This window comes from Triturus cristatus, chromosome 7 (genome assembly GCF_964204655.1).
Source record: "Triturus cristatus chromosome 7, aTriCri1.1, whole genome shotgun sequence".
Taxonomy (NCBI): Eukaryota; Metazoa; Chordata; class Amphibia; order Caudata; family Salamandridae; genus Triturus; species Triturus cristatus.
The window spans coordinates 914,289,444-914,310,469 of NC_140590.1; the positions used below are offsets into that span (position 1 = coordinate 914,289,444).

The 21,026-nt window shown below is 42.3% G+C and overlaps 1 protein-coding gene across 2 annotated transcripts in view; it reads right to left on the reverse strand.

The window, feature by feature from the left end:
- SLIT3 (slit guidance ligand 3) overlaps nt 1–21,026 on the reverse strand; it is a 1,010,870-nt gene that overhangs the window by 50,123 nt on the left and 939,721 nt on the right. For both annotated transcript variants that reach the window (XM_085617848.1, XM_085617849.1), the window contains 2 exons: nt 16,350–16,590; nt 15,159–15,274 (listed from right to left, as the gene is read on the reverse strand). In XM_085617848.1, coding sequence (XP_085473974.1) covers nt 15,159–15,274; nt 16,350–16,590 — 357 coding nt within the window. The remainder of the gene's footprint in view (nt 1–15,158; nt 15,275–16,349; nt 16,591–21,026) is intronic.

Sequence of the window (21,026 nt, forward strand, 5' to 3'; positions counted from 1 at the left end):
TTGTCTTAAGACAAACTTAAGACAGACTTAAGACAGTCTTAAGACAGACTTAAGACAAACTTAAGACAGACTTAAGACAGACTTAAGACAGACTTAAGACAGACTTAAGACAGACTTAAGACAAAATTAAGACAAACTTAAGACAAAATCCTAACTTAAGTCTGTCTTAAGTCTGTCTTAAGTTTGTCTTAAGTCTGTCTTAAGACTGTCTTAAGTCTGTCTTAAGACTGTCTTAAGTTTGTCTTAAGACAAACTTAAGACAAAATCCTAACTTCTGTGAATACCAAAAGTACTAAGTTTAGGATTTTGTCTTAAGTTAGTTCTGTGAATCGGGCCCACTGTGTGCAAAGCAATCTCCTTGCACACTCGTATGTAGCTGGGACCGAGAAATTATAACTTTCCTTGGTAAACGCAAACTATTAAGACAAAACGTGCATCAGGACAGTGGTTCGGCATCTCACGGCATATATGAAGAATATTTCTGTGCCACTAAGGAGACCAACGAGTAGAAAAATGATCTAAGACATAATTGAAAAGGTACCATACCTTGAGCGGACTCTCCAGGGCCACAGACGTTCTAAAGGCACGCAAGTGGTGCGTGCGTGCCACAGCGAGCTATCTATTTTCAATTATCGCACCCGTGTCTGGGCACGATAATTCAAAACAGATGTCGCCCGTGCGGGTAACTGCAAGCATTAGTCCGTGGGCGGAGCAAAGGTGGGACATGCACTGGCCTTTGCCCAATTGCGTGCTGTCTTTCCTAGAAAGACGCACGCAAAGGCCAATAGCCTCTGACAAAAACAAAAACACACGCACAAGCGTGTGGTCAGATTTTTGAAGCTCCTTACAAAAAGTCTCGCTGAGCAGCGCATGAGCGCTGGCTCAGGCGAGACCTATAAACAAGCATTGGTAATGCATTGGTTTTGCCTATGTAATAAATAAACTCTTCATCAATCATCATCAGGCAGAAGGGAAGAGCTCCCTAATATAACCTGGGAGTGGAGAGGAGGTGGTGTAGTGGCTAGAGCTGCTGACTTGAGCGCTTGAGATCCCGGTTTGAGTCTCGGCGGTGCCGCGCAACATACTGTGATTCTATACAAATCACTTAATCTCTTCGGATGATAAATTGTTATATAAATATGCTGCAATAATAAAAGGCAAAAGTTTATGAAAATATAGTTCCACCAAAGCGGATGTTAACAGTATTTCAGTGGCGGGAAACTGATAAGAGAAGCAAACTAGGAACAAGCACTGGTAAACGCAGGATAATATGCTACAGCCAATAGAAATAGAGCAAAGGTAAGTGGCACACACAGGAACCAATATGAAGCCAGGAAAGAGAGGTTGTAAGTCCCTTTTAAGTTAATATCTAAAATAATAGATTTCTCAAGCACAGCGCAAGTGCTGTGCAGATGAAACCTAATAACTGCACTACGTGCAGCCTGCAAAAAAATGTATATTTTGGAAACACGTTCTATCTTAAACCTTTTAGTGCATTCTGTAGCAGACTATCTTCTAATGTGTGTAACACAAGTTTAAAATACCATAGCATAAGTTGTGTATTTGCAAAGTACACGTTCACCCAGAAGGGCATCTTGGCACTGAATAAGCGATGTTTATTGTTATCCAACTCAGTGGTACTCATTCTTAAATAATAATGACTTACATCTTCAAAGTGCTTTCTGTCACAGACTGAGACCTTGTAGCACTATAAATACAAAAGTAATGATTCTCCACTGTACTAACCAGGTTTTGGTGCGGTGCGTTAACTAATAGAGGTTTCATAATGTACGATAGTGCAGTTCCCACATATTAATATCCATTTAAGCTGCGTGTTTTATATGTAGTTACTGGAAGGTGAAAGACCGAAAAGAGATACAGAATATTTTTTTTTTTTAGCCAAGCCCGCACGCTCACTCACTCCACCTCCATCCTGTCCCCGGGCGCGCAGCATCGAAGTTCCCATACTTTTTTGTAATGCACTTCGACCACTGTCCCAAATGCCCATTTTTCTTGTCATTTCCAGCCATTCCGAGAGTTTGGAACACTGCATCAAAAGTGTCTACAGTTCTACACCACTCGTTCTGCCTAATATCACTCAGTTTGCTTCTTTAGGAGTGCAGGCAGGTTTCAGGTGTCCCAAGGGGTGGTGAGGTAAATTACATTATTTTGAAATATAATTGCTCAGATAATTGCCTCAGCTGGCCTAAATGTTACTTTGTAGAAAAAAATCGCACATCATTTAGCTTCGAAACATATTCTTTTGATTATTTAGAAATATAAGATCCAGACAGTGAAGTTTGCAATGTATAAAGCTAGTTCCTCGTAGCAGTCATATAATATAACCTACATAGAGTTGTATTCAGGCGTTGAAAAACACAAGCTCATTATATGAACGCATAACGTACGGAGCAAGAATAAAAGTGTTGTCTGAGTAGAATTATAGTCAGGCCTTGAAAACCGCAAGTTGGTTATATGAACATATCATATACGGAACAAGAAAAACCATTTTAAGTGGCCAATGAAAGTTAAAGGTACAGTTTGTTTCTTTCTAAGTTGGTTACTTGTCTGAAATAGTAAAATGTCATGTATATTTTTCCCATGCTGGTTGGTAATACCTGTGATTTCAAAGCTACATAAATTCTTTAATGTATTGCAAAGTATTATGTTCCTATTTTAATAATGAGGGTCATAAGATTGGTTTAGCTATATTTAACGTATATCCACCCACTTGTTCAAATAAATCAGATTCCTGACAAAGCCTTTAGTCTGCCAGCACAACTATTTTAACCTGCTTATCTGTGTATTCAGAAGGCACTAATTATCATTTCGCTTTAATGTGAGCTAGAAATAGGTAGGTAGGTGATGCAGAAATTAGGGTGACCAACTGGCATGGGGGCAAATTCAGGACAGTGTAAAAATTCAGGACAAAGGGTCAAAATGTAGGACAAAAATTCAGGACAGAAGGTCAAAATTCAGGACAAAAATTTGGGACAAATCATACATTTTACAGACATATCAGAGGAGGTCGCACAATATTATACAAGTAAGTACATAGACAACCAAAATAAGTGCAAGTCAAAATAAGTTTATATAAGGTTGAGACAATCGTGCACTTCACAGTTTTCAGTATGCGCGCAGCTTTGCAAAGCGACATCAGGCGCTTTCTGCAATCAAGATTTGTGCTAATGTAACAATAAACATTAAATAGTATTTTTTTATTTTTATGTTGAAATCTGACTTTTAACTGTACAGTGAAAAAGCGGTTAGTTATTTTATTTTTATTTTCTCCAGCATGGCGCCAGGACAAAAGCAGAATGCCTTGTCCTAGTCTGATGCAGGAGAAGGCATGCCACATGCTGTCACTACAATAGGGCCCACTGTCATTCTATAAGTGCTAATCAGCTGCAGTCTGAGAATGACAATGGGCCACTCCACAGTCTGCGCGAGGTCCGGGAGGGGCCGCTGCAGGCAGGCAGGCAGCCTCACTCCACAGTCCGCGCAAGGTCCGGGAGCGGCCACTGCAGGCAGGCAGCCTCACTCCACAGTCTGCGCGAGGTCCGGGAGGGGCCGCTGCAGGCAGGCAGCGTCACTCCACAGTCCGCGCGAGGTCCGGGTGGGGCCGCTGCAGGCAGGCAGCCTCACTCCACAGTCTGCGCGAGGTCCGGGAGGGGCCGCTGCAGGCAGCCTCTTCAGTTTAAATGATAAGTGCGAGAGGCCCTGAGTGAAATCTTTTAAACTCATGGGGCCTCTCGCAGGGAAACAGCATACCTTACTGAAATTTCCCAATTTGATTTTAGTATGTCTGTAAGGCGTCCATGATTTGGGTACCCCAAATTACGGAGGCCTTGTGGACTTCAAATTTACGGACGGTTGGTCACCCTAGCAGAAATGCTTGCTGACAAGAACAGAACTATGCCTCGTGCTCGCATCGATATAGAAACTATCGGACAAGGAGCTGTCAACAGGCCTTCGTACAGCCTCTTATAACAATTCCATAGAAGTCAAACACTATATTAGGGTCCACAAACAGGCAGTTCACACTCGAAAGTATAGGGGACTAGCCCAGGGATGAAAGGATTCTATGAGCCAGACAGCTCTTTATTTGGTTGATAACGTGCTCAACTTGGTAAATTAAATGACTTGTTATTTCTAAGCCGAATATCTGATTATAGCTATTCCAAATAATATGGTATTAAACTTAAAACGGCTATAAATAAGTTTGGCTGAGGTCCGCAAACCTGTGCTTACCTGGAAAAATCTAGGGTGGCCCAAATGAAAAGGGGATGCGGCTTAACAAAACTTAAAAATGTTATTATGAGGCAGGGAACCTAAGAAGCTTATGATCTATAATAAACCAGAGGAGGCCTGCTTTTTTTATCATTCATATTCCAGTGCATTTTCCAGCTCGAGCTGTGACAGGCCTAGATCACACCAATTCAGTATTGACATTTGCAGATACAACATACTTTAAGTACTGCAGTTATTAGTCCTTTTCAGCACCTGCAATAATAGCACTGATAGTAAGTAATTTGTGGATGGAGAAGTCTCCTTAGACGACTTCTCACTGCTTTTTAAGTTTAACGTGTAATTGTACTTGAACTATTCAAGGCAAATATATTGTATTTAATACCCACTTTAGTGGCTTTGCTTGAGCTCCTTCAGGCATTGGTTCTGCAACCTTTAGCCACTGGCTTGAGGCACTGACAATCACATCTTGGATGCGCTCAGTCGAGTATTTTAAAATTTCTTTATTTACTATTTCACATCTAAAAAGTACACTCCATCATTACACATTTACTTTTTTTTTAATCTCATCTGTGCATTGTATACAAAAAACAATCCCTTCTTCGGTCGGTCGTTAGCCAAGACCTTTTAATTAGAAAAAAATATATATACCATCTACTTATTTAAAAGGGCTTTGAGCCAGCTTTCTTAATCCACTGGTCTGTTAGTGTGTCATTTGCTTCCACCCACTGAAGCATACAGCATGGGGTAGGGCGGTCAGCCCACTTCAGCCACTTGATAACTTCACTTTGAGTGACTGCATTTCGCTCTTTCACAAGGAGCACATATGTATACAAACTAGTTCCCATCTGTGCCAATTTTTTTAGGTCTCCTCTAGGCAGCTCTTCGAGACATGCTGCATTCAAGATATGGGCATTCAACACGCCCAGCGCTTCTAGTTGGTTAGTTGGCCTGTCTTTCTAAATTCCTTTACTCTGGTAAGTCAATATTGTCAGTCTGTCCTGCCTTTGTTTGCTTGGTTCCCTCCCAGCGGACATCACCAATTTTATTTTTTGGTTGGCCATCTCTGGCCATCTGTTGCCTCCTCGCTCAAACCCCCTCCCTCCGATCATTGCGGCAGTCCTTCAGTGGCATCTACTACCCCCTGCACAACACTGCATTGACTTTTTGTGGCAATGGCAGCACAACATGCTTTAGCTTTAAGCATCTACAGATGAAGCGCTACAATAGAAAATAAATAGAGGAAAATAAAAGGCATCAGCACAACTTTTATTTTCTATTTATTGACTTTTGTATCAATAGCGGCACACTACGTTTTAGCTTTAAACATCTAAAGCTTAAGTCACGGTGTGCCGCGATTGCTACAATAGTAAACAAACAGAAAATAAGGCGGCAGCACAACTTTTTTTTTCTATTTATTGCATTTTGGAGCAATGGCGGCATGTCACGCTTTAGCTTTAAACATCTAAAGCTAAAGTGCAGCATGCTGCCATTGCTACAAAAGTCAATAAATAAAAAACAAAGGCAAGAGGACCCCGCATTTCTTTTACAACTGCAAAGCAAGAGCTTGACATTTAACTAATGCAAGACCTATTGCATTGCAAATGATTGTTTTATTTATTACTTTGATGTTACCTTTGTGTTTAGAGTCTGATGTGGCACTAGGATGTCATACTAGATGTGAGCACAGGCCACATTCCACACTTTATCAGTTCCTGCCATCTGCTAATGCTGTTGTAAATTCCTTTTGGAGTGCTCTTTGTTTACTGTTTCACTTTTGGTATTTCACATCATAACATACTGCATCCATTTGAAAGTGTTCTGCAAAGCTTCAATATTATACACGAGAATAGGCGGACAATTCTTCAGAACACATTTATTCTAGACTCAATTTCACCAATGGTTCTTTAATAAACTTTGCTCAGGAAGAAAACCATCCTGGATCATGTTTAATTGACAGCCCTTTTATCGTTTTTTCTTGCCTTCTTTCTTTTCTTCTTTCCCTCCTTTTCTTTATTTCCTTCTTTCTTTCATTCCTCTTTCCTTTTCATTCCTTTTTTCTTTCTTTCCATTCTGCAATCCCCTCTTCCCATTCTTCTTTATTTTTAATTCTTCTTTCTTTCCTGTTTTCTTGCTTTTTTATATTCTTGCATTCCTTCTTTCCATTTTTCTTTCATTCTTACGGTCCTTTGTTTCATCTTTCTTTCTTTCCATTTTTCATTTATTCCTTTTCCCCTTCTTTCTTGCTTTTTGTTTCATTCATACTTTTTCTTTTTTGACTTCTTTTTCCTTTTTTGCTCACTTTCTCTCCAGCATTCTTTCATTCCTTCTTTCTTTCCTTTTTGCTTGCATTAATTCCTTCTGTCCTTCGTTCTTGCTTTTATTTCTTCTTTCTTTCATTCCTTTTTTCCTTCTTACTTTCCTGCTTTCTTTCCTTCCTTCTCTCTTGTTTTTTCTTTCTTCTTTCTTGCTTTCTCTCTTTTTTGTTCTTTCTATCTCTTTGTATTTCTTTCTTTCTGTTCCCTTCACTCCTGCTTTCGTTCCTTCTTTCTTGCTTTCTATTTTTCTATCCTTCTTTTTAGCTGTCCTTCTATCCTTTCTTTCTTTCATTCTTTCCTATTTTTCTTACCTTCCTTCTTTTCTTTCATTTATTCATTCTTTCTTTCTTTCCTAACGGCAAACGGTTGACAGTCATATTAGCCAACAGTTTTTATTTTACTAAAACTATGTGTATGCCATAGTTACTTTTAGGGAGTTTTCAGCCATAGTTCATCCATTTGTTTGTAGTTGTATCATTCACATTTTTCTCCAACCCACTTGAGCATGCATTAAGGGGCAACACATCATCCCACTTCAACCAGTATCTGACATCCCTTTGAGTTATGGCATCTTTAGTCAATTTTTTAGATTCATAAACTCCCAGCAGCTTCCAAAATAATAACGTTTTGCAAAAGCCACAACAAAACATCAATTGGCAAAAGGCTGGCAGATGACACCAGCCCTATTGGCTTTGTCAATGCTTGTTTCACTTGTTTTGCACAGCAGTAGGCATGATTTATATTTTTTGTCAGCATTCAAGTGTGAGCATCAAACCTACTAGCTTTCCAAAAGCTTATTTAGGAACCTGGTATGTCATTTTTGTCTCAGTGGTCTCTTTGGGAACTCATGGTAAGTGTTTCGAGGTCAACCAATAAAGTGTGTTCAGACATTTTGGAGGGTTCAACTGATATGCTTATTGACTCAGTTTCGAGGTCTGTCTTGCATAGAGGTGTGTAGAATATCTCTTTCTTGTAAGTTTGATTGGCGCTTTTTGAGGAGAAATTGTTTCGGCATATGGTCTATGTTGTTTTACTTCTAAAGATACTAAATCGCATTCTACCTCAACTGGCCTTGAGGTATGTGAGTTGATGTTTCATTATTTGTTTATGCCATGATGACTTTAGAATGGACATGATTTTTGGGCTTTTTGGCATGGCCACTTTTGCCTGGGGAACCTTTTTTGAGTAAATGCAATATGAGGGCTGGGAAGTAGTTTTCTTTGGTGTATTGAATGGTCTTTCTGATGCATTGTCATTATAATGCCCAGACCTTTAGTTGGAACCTACCTGGTATATTACACCTGTGGTAACAAAACTAGTTATAAGGTACCTAGCAGACAGAGCCATGAGCATCTCATATTTGTACAACCAGTATGAGTAAATATTTGGGGATCTATGAGGGATTTGTGCTTTGTCTGCCAGATGGGCTCTGGCATGTTCTACCCTCTACAATCAGAACGCCATTGACCATGGCACTAGGAGTGTGTCAGCCTGAGGTAGCAAGGACAATATTTGCACAGGCCCATTTTCTGCACCTGGAAATGACAAATGTAGCAAATTGTGGCCCGAGTCAACAGAGTAGAACTGACAGTTTTGCTTTGACTAACAAAGTTGGGCTCACTCTGGGTCTCTGTACTTTTTCCTTGGGGTGGCATCTGTCTTCATTTCAAAGAGGCAGTCCTTTCTTTTTGACAAAATATGATTATTTTTTCATTAATTTTTTTTCTCATGAAAAGATAGCTCTTCAAGTTTGCTTTAACATACGTTTCACTCAAGCCAAACCAGAACAATATCTTTTACATTATCGAATATATAAAAAAACCTGACATTTGGAGTAAAATAGTTTTTAGGTCGAGCCTGGGCAGCGCGTACACTGCTCTGCGAGCCATGCTCTCTTTGAGTATAGACTTGAAGCCCGGCCCACTCTCCGCCCATATTTGTCATTGGCTTGTGACATTGTCCTTCGTAAATGCGGGCTTCTGATTCGTTAATAGGATTGTTAGTCCCTCCTTAGTACCTCCTTGTCTTAATTTGTAACCTACCGTGAGGACAGGCCCTTTTACTTCTGTTGTTACATGGTATGCCTTATTTAGTCTGTAAGCACTATTTTCTGTAATGAGTTTCTCCTACTGCAAGCTTGACATGGTCTCCTTCAGCATTCAGCGCGCCATGCGCACTTTCCATTCCAAGCAGCCTGGGACAATGACGGCCACGTCTTTGAAATGAAAGAGATCTCGCATTTACAAGAGTTTGAGCTATTGGGATTGTAAATGACAATACCTTTTATTTATGTGTTAATTATCAAAACAGATAAATAATAGGCATTGTCATTTACAATGCCAATAGCTTAAACTCTCACAAATGCAAGACTTATTGTATTGCAAATGCTTTTTTTCTTAAAGTATGGTGTCCTTTTAAACAGAGAGATGAGGAATTGGACAGCTCAGGTGAAACTATTGCTCGTGGCAGCATTACCTGTGGGCTGCACTTTATTACATATAATGAGTGCAGGGTTAGGAATTCCAGATTTCTAGTGAGCTGTTAAAAGCCGGAAAAGACAATGGACAAGAGTTAAATGGACTCCAAGTTCTCAAAGTAATGTATAGAAAATTATTACACTCCCTTTATACTTAATATTCAATAAAATGCCAGTTTGCAGCCAGAGTGACACTTGCATATTATTTTTATGTCGCTGGGGCATACATTTCTCACCTTTGTACTTGCAGTTCTATTCAGCAGTAATTTCCTAGACATTACTTCTATATCGTGTTTTTTTTATTAAAGCCTCCCTGATCTTTTCCCTGCGAGGTTCTTACAGATTCCATTTGTGCTCGCTCCTTAAACTAATAAAACATTAGCATGACATTTAGAGAAAGGCTATCTCATTAAAGCTCCTGGGAAGAAACATAAGCGTTTTCATCAGGTGGGACATTAGTAAGGGCTTCGGCCAAGTCCCAGGAGGGAGGCGGCATCCCCTTGTCAAATGGTGGAGGAGGACAGGGGCAGCAGGCAGGCCATTAATCTCGCGATAATGAGGTGTCATTTCCAGTGGAGACCTCCTGCCTGATCAATCTGAAGGGCAGGAGAGTAATTAAAATGGCGTCACATGCAGAGGCCTACGACAGTGCAGGGCCGAGGAGGAAGACGACTACAAAGAGCCGCCACCAGGGCAGAGCTTTGTAATCAATGTTCGATGAGAGCGTCATTACAGTCAACCACCTCTGAAGTCTTTGTAATACATAAGCCTTCTCTTGCATCCTAATTATTGAAATGTGCAGACCATGGACTTGAATTAACCCCTTCGCTGCTAGGCCTTCCCCCCCCCCTGTGCTAAGCCTTTTTTTGGCTATTTGGGGTAGTGAGCGCTTAGGCCCCTGTAACATTTTGACCACATAAGGTATGCATGCCAAATTTGCGTCCTTTTCTTCCAACATCATGGGGATTGTAAAGGTACCCAGGGTTTGTGGATTCCCCAGGAGGGATCCCAGAAATTAGCGAAAATACAGCTAAAGTTTGTTTTTTTGGAGAAAAATTGGAAAAAAGGGCTGCAAATGAAAGCGTCTGGGTTTTTCCCTGTAAATGGTATCAACAAAGGGGTTGTGGGGCTGAAATCACCATTTTCCCAGCTTTTAGGGAATGACAGACTTTTGTCAGAAACCCAACATTTTTTACACAATTTTGGCATTTTTCTGGGACATAGCCTATTTTTGCTATTTTTTGTGCTTTCAACCTCCTTCCAGTTAATGGGAGAAATGGGTATGAAAGCAATAAATAATTAGAAAAGTAGACAACATTCTGAATTCAGCAAGGGGTCATTTGTGTAGATCCATCATGGTTTCTTAATAGAAACTAACAGTTAAATATAGGAAAAATTGAAAATTAGTTGAAAAAAACAGCCTTTTGTGTCAACATTTTCACTTGTAACTTCTTCTAATTATGGCAGCTCTTTGCAAGCAATATACTGTTACATCCGCTGGACCTTTCTGGTTGTAGGGATATATAGGACTTGTAGGTTCACCAAGAACCCGACGAACCCAGAGTCACAACATCAAATCATTTTGATGTCGCCTCACTACATTTTGTGCCCTTGCCTGTCGCGGGTACTTGGGCCTCCCACACGAGTGAGGCCCCGTTTTTATCGGGAGACCTGGGGGAACACTGGGTGGTAGGAAATTTGTGTCAGACCGGTGATGCCACAACTTTCCCACACAAAAATGTGTGAAAAAAGTAAGTGAAAAAAGTGATTTTTTCAGCTACATTTGAGGTTTGGAGGGGATTCTGGGTAAGGAAACGTTGGGGGATCCATGCAAGCCATACCTGGACTCCCCCGGGTGTCTAGTTTTAAAAAATGTATGGGTTTGGTAGGTTTCCCTAGATGGCCGCCAAGCCCGGGGACAAAAAGTCATGGGACCCCCCTTGCAAAACCAGGTTGTTTTGGGATAGGTCATTTTGATGTCTCCTCAATAGGTTTTGGGCCCTTGCCTGTCACGGGCACTAGGCCTACCCACGTAAGTGAGGTACAATTCTTCTCGTAGGACTTTGGGGAACGCGGGGTGGGTGGAATTTTGTGGACCCACGCAGATTCCAGAACTTTCCACCAGAGAAATGTGAGGAAAATGTGTTTTTTTGGGACAAATGTTTAGGTTTGCAAGGGATTCTGGGTAACAGAACCTGGTGAGAGCCAGTCAAGTCACCCTATCCTGGATTCCCCTGGTTGTCTAGTTTTCAAAAATGTATAGGTTTGCTAGGTTTCCCTAGGTGCCGGCAGAGCTAGGGTTCAAAATCTACAGGCAGGCACATTGCTAAAAAAAAGTCTGAGCCTAGTGGGCTTTCTGCCGCCCTGGGGGGGAATCGGGGGAGGGAGGGGGGTTTGTCCCGATATGCCTCCAAAGGGAACAGAAAGACTGTGACTATTTTTTGTGGGAGTGGGGGCATTGGTATGACCATTTTGGGCAGCCCCCACCCCCACCCCCACGTATAAAAAAAGCCTGCGTACTCGCTGGCGCCTAGTGGGCTTTCTGCCCCCCCAGGGGGCAGATCAGGGGCCACTGCCATCTTCTGCCTTCCCGGAGGGCAGAAACACTGGAATTTCTCTGGGGGTGGGGTGGGGGTATTGGCATGCCCATTTTGGGAAGCCCTTACCCCTACACTAATAAAACAAGAAAATCCACGTTTTCTAGTGGGCTTTCTGCGCCTCCCGGGGGGGCCAGATTGGGGGCTACAGCTCCCATCTGCCTCCCAGGGGGCAGAAAGACAGTCATTTGGGGGGGGAGGGTATATTGGCGTGCCCGTTACGGGCAGCCCACACCCTAAAAACAATTGCGCAAAAAAAAAAACCCTGGTGGATAGTGGGCTTTCTGCCACTCGGGGGGGGCAGAAAGGCTGTAATGGTGGTGGGGGCATTTACAAAATAAAATCCCTGGCATTTAGTGGGTTTTCTGCCCCCCCCGGGGGGGAAGATTGGGGGCTACTGCCCCATCTGCCCCCCAGGGGGGGCAAAATGGCTGTAATGGTGGCATTGGCGTACCCATTTCGGGCAGCCACCACCCTAAATAAAATTGCGTGAAAAAAGTCCCTGGCGTCAAGTGGGCTTTCCGCCCCCCGAAAGAGCAGATTAGGGAACAATGCCCCATCTTCCCCCCGGGGGGGGGGGGGCAGAAAGACTGTAATAATTGCGGGGGGGGGCATGGGCATGCCCGTTTTGGGCAGCCCCCACCCTTTTTTTTTATTTAAAAAATGTCCCTGGTGTCTAGTGGGCTTCTGCCCCCCCCCCCGAAGGGGCAGATTAGGGGCCAATGCCCCATCTGCCCCCAGGGGGGGCAGAAAGACTGTAATAATTGCGGGGGGTGGGGGCAAGGACATGCCCGTTTTGGGCAGCACCCACCCTTATCTTTATTTCCCCAAAATTCCCTTGTGTCTATTGGCCTTTTTACCCCCCCCCCCCAGGGGGGCAGATTGGGGGATATTGCCCCCATCTGCCCCCCAGGGGGGCAAAAAGACTAAATGATGGCCAAATTAATTGGGGGGAGCAAAGGCCCTTGCCCAAGGGGCCGCTCCCCCCTCCCTGGTGTCTATTGGGTGGATCCCTGCTTGGGGATTGCCCTCCTGTGGCGATCCCCAAGCAGGGATCCACTGGGGAGATTCTTCCCTTTCCAACGATACCTCTCCCGTCTTTCTACTTGCTCAGGGGGCTGAGCTAGCCCCCTGAGTACGAAGAAAGGGAAACTGAAATGAGCCTCTTGGCTCATTTCAGTTTCACTGAAATGACGTCAGCGCGACATGCGCGCCGATCGTCATTTCAGGGAAACCAGGGGGGGGGCCTCGGGAGCTGGGGAAGCTCTTCCCCAGCTCCCGAGGCTCTTTAGCAAGAAAGGCAATCCCTCTGGTGCACCAGAGGGATTTCCATTGCATGTTTCATGACGAGCTGGACTCGTCATGAGCACACGAGCACTGTGTGCCATGACGAGTCCAGCTCGTCATGAGCATGCAAGGGGTTAACAAGCATTATTGTTTGCCTGCATAATTAAGTAATACTTTCCACCGATAGGAAGGAGTTCAAGTAACAACAGAAATCGGCTTTTCCACATTTGGATCCAATCTTTGCCAAGTAGAGTTGCTACTTCCTTTGTCGCAGAAGTTGCCTGATGTTTGGTTTTAATATTAGATAAGTATTTCATTAAACTTGTCTCCTGTGTAGATTTTCCACATCTGCGTAAGCTTTTCATTTACTTCATGCTTCTTACTGAAGCATGGAAGCTGTTTCCCCATTTCCCCATGCCCCTGAGATCATATTTATTCAGTGGAAACAGGCAGAGCCCAATTGAGGCTAATATGAGGTTTAGAATGAAAAAAGTGGAGTGAGACTGTTTGAGCTGCCAGAGTTGTGCACCAGGAGTGGAGTATTGTTTCTTCATTTCATTCTTTGGGAAGTAGATTCACAAATTTTATTGATTCAATCCCGGACGTAAGTCATATCGTCACAGAAATCATTCTAGTCAGGTACTATATTGTCTGAGTAATGTTCAATGTGTCTGTTTTCTTTCACACATCCCATCATAAAGATTTGCTGCCTTGGACAATTTGTGTCTCGATTGAAAAGTAAACACTAAGGCTCACATTACAAGTTGGGGGGGAAGAGGGGGTTGCAGGGTGTTCCTGGTGTGGTAATACTTCTGCCGGTAAAACTGATAAAGGGGTTATTGTAATTTCAAGTGGCTGTATTACCAAAGATTTATGAGTTATAACTATGATATACATAAACATCCTGGATCCACTATTAATGGAGGATAACGTGGAAATCAGTGTTACCACACTGATTTCTGCATGGTGTTCCCAAATTCTGTGCCTCTTTGCGGGACCAAATTCAAACAGAATTGACCTAGTGCAATTGTTCACTGAGTCACATGTAGAAATTCTGCAAGTGGTAACACTAATATTAAAGTGGGACTCAAAATACTAATTGAAGCATACACTAATATTACTCTGGAAAGCATTTGAAGAACAGTTTAGATGCAATTATCTCAAAATAATACTGAGGACACCACCGAATTTTGTTCCAGGGGCAGAGATTGATACATTTATTAACCCTTTGGGTGCCAGGCCTTTTCCCCCTCCTGTGCCTGGCGATTCCCTAGTGGGTGGGTGTCATGACGAGATAGTCTCGTCTTGGGCACAGCGCGACTGTGCTCCATGACGAGACCATCTCGTCATGGGCACAGAAGAGGTTATATATAGAAATCCTAAACATCTGACCTGGAATCGGTCTCCTGGTCCTACAATGGAAACCTCTGAAATAGAGTATGTTAGGATTAATCACCCACAAATGATCGAGTTTGAATGGAGACTTCCCTTTGACCCACGTATAAGAAACTATGCATAAAAAAGCACAATTTCTTTCTTTATTAAAAATGACATTTCTGAGCACTGGTATTCTAAATTTCAAATTGTCTTTTGCAGGGATCATCAAAGACTTTCACAGTCAGACTTTCCATTGTGTATGCATAAAACCTGAGTGTGTCTCAATTCACATGAAAGATGATGAGGGCAGCCTCGTTCATAGCATGATGGATCATAGGGAAGATGGAAGACCATGCCATCATGGTGGATGTGGGTTGAAAGAACCTCATGAGATGGCTGTGCTAACACACCAAAATCTGTAATGATAGAACGCTAACACTATTTGTAATGCCACCCTAGATCTAGTGCTTATATCTCTTTCTCAATAGAACACTGTTCTGATACAGTTTCACCAATGATGTGGGCATTTGTATGCTCATGCAGTCATTATTTACAACCATCTTTAATTGGTATGATTAACGTGTAAGAGTGATGAGCAGTCAGGTGACTCAAGCCTATGCTTTTGGAGAAGCTATCAAAGGTATTGGCAAACTACATTCATACAAATGGAGGCACAACAACGGGATGATTGATCAAAAGTGATCCTCCAAAACCACTTGTGGTGCCTTGATATAAGCATATCGTACGACACAATGATAGAGGCCAGCACAGTAAGCACCCTGTGGCAGACTTTTATGATGTATAAGAAGGTAAGAAGGGACCACAAATGCCAAAGGATACTTTCAGTGCTCTTACCTGTACACAGTGGTTGGAGGGGAGATGAGCCTCACATGTCCCTGGTACAGTTCCAAAGCCAAGGGATCATTGTCTCCCTTGTACAGAAGGAGCCCGTTGTCTTTATCTGTGGCCACCTGAAAAGGGAAACTGGAAATGAGGAAAGCAAAGTCCAGAGAGCAGATCAGCACGTTCAAGACTTCAAGGAATGAAATCATCTCATTAGGAACACTTTTGCAGATTCACAAACAAATCCAGAAATGTAAATAGAGGAGTTTGTTTTTACATGCTATGTGTCGATGTGTATTTTTCATGAAAAACGACACACAAAGGTTTTGAGTACCCAAAATTCCAAATTTAAGGATGTTTACAAAATGTATCTAAGCCCACCTCTGCCCTACTTCTACCCGCATTTTAAAAATCCCAACACAACACAATATAGTAACATTTATAGTGCAAAAAATATCACTTGCTCAAAATCTATGTAATCACACACAGCTTTGTTTTATTTGGTGGGGTCACAGCTTCACATTATGGGGCCGATTACGATGTGGCTCGGCGTTGGTCGGAGCCTTCCGAACCGCATCGTAATGTGCCGGTCGGATTCCTTTCTGAAAGCCTCATTTTGATGAAGGAGGTCGGAAAGGAATCTAAACGGTCATTCCGGCTGGCTTCCGAAGGTGTTGGAGAGCCCGCCCACCAGTCAGAATGCGGCAAGTAATCTCAAGGGCGGGCCTTTCTGCATTTGAGATTACAATAACAGTTTCCGACATGGTTTTCATGCTGGTCTGTCCGACAGGGAAAGCATGTCGGAAAGTGTCTTTGGGGGCCTCTAGCAGGGTCTCCTTGGTTGCACAGCCTATGGTTGGAGGCCAAGGGGGCACCTCTGGTGCCCCCCTGTTGATACCTGCACCTTGAGTTGCCTGCCACGGGATGCAGGGATGAACCACACCTCCCATTTTACTATGGGAGCATGCATTATGGCCGGTGTGCATGCTGCCATAGTAAGATGTAGGAATGCAACCAAACAGTGTTCTGTCGCATCCTAATGAGGTGGTCGGGACCGCTGACCAGGTGTCAGTCTGTCCCATGACTGATGTTGTGTCGCCCGACATCGTAATGAGGGCCTAAGTCTTGACTTTTATTCAGTGTGGCTTACCATTGAAATGTGACCATTCTGATGGATATGACTTGCGTCTCTTTGTCGCATACCTGTAGGGAGATATTTCCTTGAGGACGGAATTTGGAAGCCGAGAGCTCTACGTAGGAGTCTTTCCCAACAAAGTTGACTGTGATGAGTTTCTCACATTTCTGGCCTGCAAATCCAGCGAGGCAGCGGCAGACGGGTTCTTGCTGCACGACAATGCATTGGGCTCCATTCTGACAGTCATAGTTGTCACACGGGCTGGTCTGAAGCAGAACCATTGGTGGTGGATGTTCACAGAAGAGACCGCTGGAGAAGCAGGAAGGAACAGAATCCCCATTATTACAGCATTTCCCCCAAAATGCAACAGAGAGTGTGGGAAGTCACAATTGCATATCCTAGAGATGGATACAGGATACAAGGCAGAACAGGTATGAAGAAAAACATATATCCATTCAAACTTATTTTTGTGATTGTGGTGCGTGTGACAGCACAATGGGAAGGGCAGACCTGAATAATAGTTGGGATCATTAAAATATACATTTTCCCTACCATTTCTAGATTTTAATGTGGAAATCCGCATTCTGGAGGCAAGAGTGGAATAGGTGCATGAATGATTATGGAGAGTGTTTGTAATTACATCAAAATACATGTGGTATATATTTTACGTCACTTTGGTAGTTGCCATAGCAATAAACATATTGCTAACTCTTGGGGCCTTAATACAAGTATGGCGGTCCACAGGACTGCAGTACTCGTGGTGGTGGTCCAACCACTGCCCCAATGGCAGTCCACCTGCTGTATTATGAGTGTTGGTGGTTGGAACGCGGTGAGATCACTGGCTTTGCCGGGATCAAGAATCCCACTATGCGGACAGTCTGGAAATAGGCAGGAATATTTTGGCAGTGCTGCTGTGGCACTGCTAAGCATATTCTGGTTTTCATTTCCACCGCCCTTTTCATGGCAGTGAGTCTGCCATGAAAAGGGTGGTGGACATGTAAGTATGGGGGGCCCTATCGGGGCCCCCTTCCACTTCTGGGCTTGTGGGTGTATGCAATGAGGCACAAGTTGTGGCCCCCAGAAAATGCACCCCCTGCACGGTATGGCATACACAACATGGTGTATGCCACACTGTGGAGGAACGTGCTTCAGGCCCTATTATGGCAGTGGTCTGCTGTTAAGGCTCTCCTATGAGCCTAACAGACCACTGCTGTGAGACCGTACGAGCACCACCTGCCTGCCTTGGATTACACTTGTATACCGGTGGGCAGGCGCAATACACGCTTGGTGGTCCTCCTGTCGGCACGGTGGAGGCAGGCCGACAGGGGGACCACCAAACTCACAATAAGGCCCCCTAGTCAGAGAGCTGAGCATGATATAATGCTCCAAGAACATAATTTGTTCATAAGAGGAACAAAAATGTATATTTTACTGAGCCAAAGGAAATGAAAACGCCCCACTAAGAAGTTTTTACCATTTGTAACAATCGTGCGCCTATTATTAAAAATCATGCGTTTGTAATTTCAGAAACTTTAGGACAAATGTGCAGCAATCTGCCCATTTCCTTAATGTCATGAAGGAATTTACACAATAAGAAGCTGCTGCTATTGAGAGATATTTTATATCCCAGCACTTCTTTAAATGCATTAGTTATGTTTACATAGTAGTATTGAACATTATTGTCACTTAAAGGATTGACCAAAGTGTTCCTTTCAATCTCCAGGATTTGATATTGCCCTGGCATCCTCTGAGAGCCTAAGGTGGGATAGAGGAAGTGAATATTGCACATATTCACAAGGTTAGAGGCACAAGCATGACCTACCAGTGAAATCGGTAAAACAAGACATACAACTTGTTAATTATACAGCTGAAACCTGCTGTCGGTGATATGGTGGTATTATCTGTCTGCGCTAGCATGGCTGCCATGCGGCGCTCACGCCGCTCGAACCCTCAAGAATGCAATGCCTCATCCTCTGCAATAATGTATAATCCCTGTTATTTAAATAATCACTGCTGAGCCTCCTGCAGCGTGGAAACTCAACAGGGAGCTCAGAAGCATTTACGCCACAGAAGAATGAAATAACAGGTTTTACCGTAATAGACGATGTTCCTCGCTTGAGTGACAATGATCAAAATACCACAGCTATTATGTGAATTGCTCAAAAAGCCTTTTGTGAGTGAACATTTACTTGATGGGAGAAGCAGAGCAACTGAGGTGCAAAACTGCAGAAACTGGAGAGTCTACAGGGGTAGACAAAATGTAAATATAACAAGCCAAAGCACTCGACTATTTATTCACAGGTCTGTTGATTTCTGTGGCAGCCCTGAGAGTTCTGCAGTGGCTAAGTGTAGCACAGCCCAATTAATCAATTTCATACATTACATTACAAAATAAATCTAGTAAGCTTCCAGCTTCTTAATATCATGGGTACATAAGAAGCAATCAGCATAAATGTGGCCATGTTGGACTGCTGTGGTCAAACAGCAATTTTAAAATCAGTAAAGATAATGATTTCATATTATAAATCATAGTGAAAAGAGTCCAGATGAGCCTCAGTACATAAAATGGATTACGCATATGTTGGAATGGGCCACTAAAGAGTCAGTAAGGATGAAAAAGGTACTGAGGGATGATTAGCTCGAAGATGATGTGAAGGCCTGGTACTTACTGATCACTGATTTAACCAAAGAAAAAGGATAAGATCCCTCAGTGGGAGGGCAGGCTTCCGCACACCACACTCAGGAACAGACGGGTTCGTTACCCATATTAGAGGCCCCTCGCACAATAAGGGATAACACAGACGACTGAGATACATGATTGAATGGTTGGTCTTCAAACCCCGTAGTGAATGTTGGTACCCATGACCATAGAGGAGAGTAGGGATGGGGAGGGGGTTACGTTTATAATTATTGTTATCAAGTTTAAAGTGATAAATTGATATCGACATAGAAGATATATGGTTTTTCTTTAATGTCAAGCAGAAGTAGTAATAGTGACAACAGCTTATGTTGCAAGCCTATGTATCCAGATTGATTGAAATCAAGTTGGTAGCAGCATATGTAGTATGCTTGTTTTGGAAACGCAATGTTGTCATGAAATTGTGAATAAAACATTTAAAAAAATAAAAAAAAATCATAGTGAAGAGGCAAACAAGAAAATATTGATGCAGGGTTATATTTTGGCCCTGTATGTGGGTTCTATTAAAGCAGCATCTGGTGAGTAACCACATTATCTCTGTAGAGATAAGCTAAGTACGTCTTTGTGTTTTACCTTCCTGTATATCATCTTTGGCACCTCCATTCTCCTGCTCTCCACTATCCCCTTCCCTCTTCTGGCACTCTTTTGAGAATGTAGAGTTTTTGGTTTGAGACTGCTGTGGAGAGTTTATTTTGGCATGTGTTGTTGCGTTTCCCTAAATACAAATCTAAATTCTACCTTGTTTTTTTTGGACTTTTCCTCTTCCTCATTATAGTATGGTTCTGAGAAAAGATCTTGCATAGGAATCCATTGGGAAGTCAATCCAGACATTAAAACTCTGACAGTCAAAGGTTCGATGATACTTAATAGCTGTGATACAACCAGTTGTTTAAGAGATTCATTAAATATACTTAAATGGCCTGGAGGTCTATACACGTCCAAGGTTTTTGTCACAAAACATTAATTTACTTTATAAATAGGGCTCCCGGTTTTAGGATATTTATTATTTCAACATTTCCATCCGTATTTATACATATTTATTTTTTGGCCATCTTATTTGTATTTATACATATTTATTTTGTGTTTTGAGAATAAATGGAGTCATAAAATGGTATATTCCATTTATTTTACTGATAAACATACATTCATACTTCTATGCCTGTCAAGTTTTAGCAAATTAAGCAGCCAAATATAGCAAACACCACACCCACATTTAAATGTACCATTATATACAAATATATGTTAACTAATGCCTGTATTTAAGGACATCTCATCCTGTTTTTTTTAACTCCCCATGCTTTCTATCTGCTCTGGTGTTGGCCTAGAAATCATGAAGGACAGCATGGAGAGTCAATCACATATTGTTTTCTGTGTGTATTTGTCTGTAAAAATGAGTGAAAACTGAAAACTAATCATAAACAAAGATGTTATAAGAAACCTAAGACGGGAATCTGCATGAGGATTTTCACTAATTGTTGAGGATAACTTAGCCATCCTAAAGGGGTGTTCAAGCTGATGACTATAAGGACACCCAGTAGAAGTCTAGTTCTTAATAATCCGCTTTTGACACTGTTGATACTTATGTGCAAGAATGGGTTGGCAAACCTACATAGGGCTAAATGAATGCTTCTTAGACATTCCTGTAGATTCATAATTGATGATGTTCTGAACACATACACTTATATCAATAGACATTCGTTTTCTAAAATCATTTACTAGCACTTTTTAGATTTAATAAAAAGGGATTTCCCACTAGTCAAAATGATTGATTTTTTGACTGGCCAACACAGACACAGAGAGTTGGACAAGCATTCTCCAGGACCCCCAACATAAGGCATTTCACTAAACTGTTCAAAGGACAATATGGACTGCCACATAAAGAATCATACCGACGCAGGGGGCAGTAATATTTTTTAGGCTAAATATGAGATACTGGTTAGGTGCATATTAATTGCCATGTTTAATCACCAAAATGTTAAGGTTTTCTTTAAGCTAACCATTGAGCAGAGAAGGTTATTACACCACATATGTTTGACACTGATATACG